Genomic DNA, 6,607 nt, shown 5'->3' with positions numbered 1-6,607 from the left:
CCAGTGTGTGTTGAAGCCCCAGTACTTTCAGCATACCCTTTTCCCTGTTTATGCACTCACTGTGGTTTATTCTTTAGCACCCCTACCCCTAAAACATTGGATGTTTAATTTATTGTCTCTAATTTTGTATGAAGGCAATGAGGCAGTTGTTTAGGAAGGGGAAGGGCAACCACAGCATTTTTCCAGTAGTAGGGCTTGGGGGATTTCATCTGGTCACTTGCTCTCCTACCCACTGCTCATCTAGTGTGGCCACCTCTGCAAGCAGTCAAATATTGAGGTCTTGGTCCTTCACCTTAACCGTTCCATGAGGGATATGTCACTTGTCCTCATTTTGATGTTTAGACACCTAATCAGTGATCTAAGCTGCGTCAGAGGGTTGATTCACCCCTTCTTCCAACTAGGTAGCCCTTCTGCTCTGACTCTACAATTGTTTGATGCTCAGGCTATTTCTGGCTGATGCCCTCCAGCTTTGTGATGATCACCATCCCCACCATCTTGGATCAGCTTCAGAGTCACAGCTGAGTGCAACAAGGTTTGACCAATTACAAATTTTAAAATTATAAATGTACATAGTCCTCCATCCAGCAGTGAACACCTCCTATCCTGTCCATTAAACTCTGTACTTTTAACGTGTTTGGAGCATCATTGCACCTCCAAATGTCTTATTCAATCCAATTCACAACATCAGTCACCTTTCTCATATTCCACCCCCATATGAAAGGCATATCAAGTTATCATTACCCTTGCATGCTTCTTTGGGACATGATAATTTCAAACTACCCTTTCAGTATGTTTCAAGCCTCACTGCACCCAATGACCTTACTTAACATCCTTGCCACGTCTTGCTAGCCTGCTATTGTGTCTTACAGCATTTTATGCTTGAAACTTTTCCGCCTTGTCTCTTAGACTGGGTTTGTCAACTTCAGAATGCATCATCCAAGCTGAGGCAACGTGGTTCATACTACTCTACCTTGTAAGAGAAAACAAACGAGGTCCTCATTACAACCCTGGCGGACGGTGCAAAAAGGGCAGTAAGACCGCAAACAGGCAGGTGGTCATTACTGCTAATTCATTCCCTGGCACGGATTGGGGGTCTACCCCGCCCTCCTCCCCTTCCCCTGAGTCCACCCCCAACACCCACGACCCCCCTACCACCCCTCAAAGGTAGTAGGACGGTCTTTGGCCCGGCGGAACCTCAGTGGTCTCTGGAAAAGACCGCCGAGGTTGAAATGAGGGCCTGAGTCTCACCAGTCTCAGAATGTGTGGTGCAATAACTCCAAAGTATACAAACTCTTACTTCACTCCTCCAAAGCAAACTCCACTCAAGTCTAATTGAATACGCTCTAACACCCTTTGGAAGTTTTCTACAAAACCATTTTGCCAGCGATGGCATACACTAATCCTATCATGCGTGGTCCCTTCTTTTTTTCAGGAAAATGGCAAACTCTTCTGCCACAGATTGTGGACCACTGTCTGTGACAATGACCCCCTCCTCCTCTAAATATTTTTTCACAAAAATTAATTACATGAGACGCATTTACTGCTCTTAAAAAAGCTATCCCTGGCCACTTAGAATAGTACTCCTTCATAAAAGTGGCAAACTTTCTATCTCCACCAAGACATTCATAGGGACCACACATTCTGATGGCTATCATTTCCCATGATCTCTATGGCAATTCCACTGGTACAATAGGTATCTTATTGGACATGTGGTAATTGTCAATACCATATCTTAGTCCATGCCGGGCCTCTAAAAATCAGTACACGCTTGCCTCTTCATTGATGGCATACCACTGTGCCCCTCATGCGATAAACTGAGCAGAAGTGGATGCAGACACATGGGTACCAATAACATCCCATTTCTTCTTATAATGTCATACACCACTAACAACTCCTCCCACACAATTTCTGGATCCATAAAGATGCCATCTGCTTCTTGAGATTAAGGAAGGAGTATTTATTCAGGAAAAGCATAACTGCAATGACTGTGTGGCCAGCAGGTGCTCCTAACTGCTCCTCTCACCATTTAAGAATTCCCCCTACCTCTTCATTGAATTCAGGGGAAGTAAACGTCTATGATGAGATAAACAGGAGCTCCTAAGGAGGAACACTTAACAACACAAAAGTTTTATGTCAGATTTGAATTACATCTATAATGCAGACCCAACAAAATCCTTTCTGGGATTTACAAACCAACCAAATAGGTGTTTGTGTTAGTTTGTGAGGAAAAGTAGCTCGAACTAACGAAGAGCGCTGCTTTGCATTACTCTGCATCAAGGGGATGTCCCCATGCAACCACTCATAGGTTTGATACAAAACCATACAAAATAACAATAGTAGACAGGGTTTTGCACTAAAAACACCACATGAAAGGAGGCATTGAAAAGGAGATGTGCTTGAATTTCTCCTAACATTTCCAATTTGCATTTGTGCTGCAGTGTACAGCACACATTCGAAAAGGGAAAATTTTAAAGTTAGTCTAAGCATAGTATATTTTATCTGAAAAGACAATTTTTAAGTGCAAAACCTATGCTGGACTCAAAAATACACATTTGCACTATGGTGGAAATGAGAGTGCATGGCTCTCGGCAGCATAATTCTGCACCTGCGCTAGAAAGAGAGCAGGATAGTAGATATGGCGGGGTCCTTCCCTCTCCCACTCATACGACACAACCTTAAATGGTGCACTGCCATGTGTGATAGGTTCATAAATTTGGGCTATAGTATTCTTCTGTTTAAATCCCCAACAACCAGTAGGTTTGGGGAATCTGAATGACCTTTCTCTTGCAATGTGACCTGTCTTTATTGGCCACCGGCAGATACAAATGAGATGACACATATGTCCATGCTGCACCATCTACACCTGAATGCAACTGAAAAGACTGGTACACCTTTCTAGCCTCCAAAGCATGAGGACCAGGGCACTCTCTCACCATCAGCAGTGAATGGAAGTAGAACTGATAGTAGTTGTTGTAGAAAGACTTCCCATTGGCTCACCACCTTGCAGAATTTTTGTTTGTTTGATTTGTTATCATTTTCGGGTTTGTACAAAGCCAGGAAGCATACAATTGAGCAAATAAGAATAAAATAAGCTAAAATTCACCAATGATAACTACTAAATTTAGCAATGAAAAATACAATCAGTCCTCCACAGGTTTGAATCACCACTCAGTATAGGAAAAATGCCATTTACAATTGATTGTCTCATTGCTATTTCAGAACTCCAATACACATCAGTGCATCTTTCCTCCTCACCCATCTATTCTTGAAAGTCATACAAGTGAGCACCGCCACCATGACGTAAGCTTACCATCACACAGTTATTACCACCAATGAGATAATCACGTTTGCAGTAGGGGAATACCATCACTTAGTTTTTTAGACATGTAAAAGCCTTGACTTTTTCCATCTGTATTCCTTCAAAGCCCCCATGAGGGCCTTGTTCTTCAGAGCATACACAATGGGATTAATCATTGGGGTGGCCACGGTATACAACAGCGATAAGGCTTTGTTTGCATTCAGTGAGTGTCCGGCTGATGGCACCATATACATTATAATCAGGATGCCAAAGTATGTGCTGACCACCACAAGGTGGGAGCTGCAAGTAGAAAATGCTTTTTTTCTACCCTTGGCAGATGGAATTCCCAAAACTGTAGCCATGATATACGAGTAGGATATTATGATGAATACAAATGGTGCAGCTATTACAGAGGATGATACATAAAATGTGATCGTTTTTATCTGAGAGGTGTCAGAGCAAGCAGCTTTTAGAAGAGGTTCAAAATCACAGAAGAAATGGTCAATCAGACCCTGACCATAGAACTGGACAGTGCTCATTAGTGAGTCCGCAGTGAGTGCAGAGAAGAGGCCACCCACCCAGGCACTCGCAGCCAGCTGAAGACAGCATCTCTGATCCATGAGTGTTTGGTAATGTAAAGGGTAGCAGATGGCCACATATCTGTCGTAAGCCATCACTGTGAGAAGGAAGCACTCTGTGGTCGCCATCCAACCAAAGAAGAAGTACTGGATCAAACAACAGTGAAAAGAGATGAGATGGATGTGTGTCAGTAACCCACCCAGTAAGGTGGGCACCACATTGGATGTGGACCAGACATCCAGGAGCGCCAGGTTCCCAAGGAAGAAGTACATGGGAGAGTGAAGCTTGGCTTCCAGGCGCACTGTCACAACTATCAAGATATTCCCAGACGCAGTTAACAAATAAACCATCAGAAACATTAGGAATAGGAAAGGATTCATTTCTGGGATAACCTGCAATCCAAGAAGGAGGAATACCGGAGTATCTGATGTGTTTCTCGAACAGTCTGATTTTGCCATGCTTGCTGTTTAGGGGAAATAAAATGACAGAATTACATACATTTTAATTAAAATATATATTTTACGTATTTTAAAAGTATTTTGAATACAGTAATGCAGCTTTGATTGAGGGAGAGACTAAGAATACAGGAGTTTAAAATGCAATCACCCCTCTTTAACTTCAGTAGCTGAATGCCCTGCGCTTGGCTGGCATTATACAAGGACACACCACGCATTCATACAAAATGACCGTAGTAAGAATCACATTACCCAGAAAGACCTAATAACTCTGCGAACGTCCGAAGACACACAGGCTGCAAAGAACATGAATACCTTAATCATCCAATCCCTGCACTGGAGGACATCTGGAATTAGCTTCAAAATGGTATACTTCTACAATAAATATATATGACTTCAAAGTGTAAGACATGTTCCTCTGCGTCAGCTAGTCTCAGTATTATCAGCTATGGGCAACACCAAGATTACCATAAAATCCGTACGACAATCCAGATGCACGCATGCATGTCAACAAATGTTCATCAACCTGCTCACAACAAATATGACGCCCTTCATTAAAAACCCCACTGTGGGGGTTCATCTCAATACAGCCTCAGACCTGGCATTGTCACTGCGATGCTTCAAAGTATTTGCAAAATCATGATATCTATAAACACATTCCTACCTGCTAGAGCCTCACCTATGTCAGAGAGAGTTTCAGATAAACAACTTAAAACTGCTTTAAAGCTGGACACCCATGGAGTTTCACACCAATTCCAAATTGTGAATCGCCCATATCTCCTGTAAGAGAGTCCCTACAGCATTCGCCCAAAGCAGGTCAGATGGAGAAAGTGCCTACTGCATAAGCCCTAAGAGGGTCAGATGAGTGGAGTGCTTATTGCATGAGCCTTAACAAGGTCATAAGGAGAGGGCACCTACTGCATGAGTCCAAAGAGGGTCAGATGGAGTGGGCACCTACTGAATGAGCCCAAAGAGGGTCAGATGGAGAGAGCACCTACTGCATGAGCCCAAAGGAGGTCAGAAGGAGAGGGCGCCTAGTGCATGTTCCCAAAGTGGGCAAGATGGAAAGAATGCCTACTGAATGAGCCCAAAGAGGGTAAGATGGAGAGAACACCTACTGCTTGAGCCTAAAGGAGGTCGGACGGCGAGGGCACCTACTGCATGGCCCAAAGAGCGTAAGCTGGAGAGGGTTCTTACTGAATGAGCCCAAAGAGGCTCAGATGGGCAGAACTCATACTGCATGAGCCCAGATGGTCGGATGGAGAGGGTGCCTACTGAATGAGACTAAAGAGGATCAGATGGAGAGAACACCTAGTGCTTGAGGCCAGAGTGTCCAATGGATGAACCACCTACTGCATGAGCCCAAAGCACATCATACTGACAGAACACCGCCTGCATGAAGTCAAAGAAAGTCAGGTGGGCGGAGAAACAACTGCATGATCTGTAACAGGCTCAGGCCTCAGAGCACTTAATGCATGAGCCAAAGATGGTTAGATGAACTGAGGGCTTACTGCATCAGCCAAAATAGGTTCAGATGGACAGAACGTCCTGTAAGAACCCACAGAGGGTCAGACTGACTGAGCAACTCCTGCATAAAACTAAAGAGGGTCAGATGGACAGAACACCTACTTCATGATCCCAAAAAAGATCAGATGGGCACAGCACCAACTGAATGATCTTAAAGAGGGTCAGGCAGACAGAGCACTTTCTGCATGACCCCAAAGAAGGTCAGATGGACAGAGTATCAACTTCATGATCTTAAAGCGGAGGACCTAGCACCTAGTGCTTGACCCAAAGTTGTTGAGAAGACATAATGCCTACTGCGTGAGTTCAAAGAGGGTCAAAAGGAGAGAGCATCTCTTGAATGGAACCAAAGAGGGTCAAGACAGATGTTTTCAACTCTTTGTCTTGTTTGTAGTATTTGATATGTGCCACATTCTCCTTAAACGGTTGACAAACAGGTAAAACGTGCCTTTTAGAAACATTCCTCCCTCACTGATCCCAGGAAGTTAACATTGATAGTTTTCTGCCTTACTTGCATGCTATTCTCTTCTGATTGCCTCCAAAGTTATCTTTTCCCTTTGATTCTCTTTATAAAGATTGATTATACTGCACATTCTGCCCCTTAAGTGTTCCTGTTAAAGCAATCTGCTCATCGTTTCACACTCAAGTGAACCACACCATTCAATCTGTGTTATTAGAAGAGGCCATGCAAATCTTAAACCAGCATGACACAAAGAAAGTAAACTTGATCATGACTAGGCACAAGTTAAAC

At 43.5% G+C, this 6,607-nt stretch overlaps 1 protein-coding gene across 1 annotated transcript; it reads right to left on the bottom strand.

Annotated features, from left to right (window-relative positions):
• Positions 1–3,378: 3,378 nt before the first annotated feature.
• Positions 3,379–4,335, bottom strand: LOC138267288 (olfactory receptor 1M1-like). Its single transcript, XM_069216143.1, has one exon. The coding sequence runs from the start codon at positions 4,333–4,335 to the stop codon at positions 3,379–3,381; it is 957 nt and encodes a 318-aa protein (XP_069072244.1).
• Positions 4,336–6,607: the final 2,272 nt, after the last annotated feature.

The sequence above is a fragment of the Pleurodeles waltl genome, chromosome 12 (genome assembly GCF_031143425.1).
Source record: "Pleurodeles waltl isolate 20211129_DDA chromosome 12, aPleWal1.hap1.20221129, whole genome shotgun sequence".
Lineage (NCBI taxonomy): Eukaryota > Metazoa > Chordata > Amphibia > Caudata > Salamandridae > Pleurodeles > Pleurodeles waltl.
Note: the sequence above shows the minus strand (reverse complement) of the source record. Positions and strands in the feature narration are given on the sequence as shown.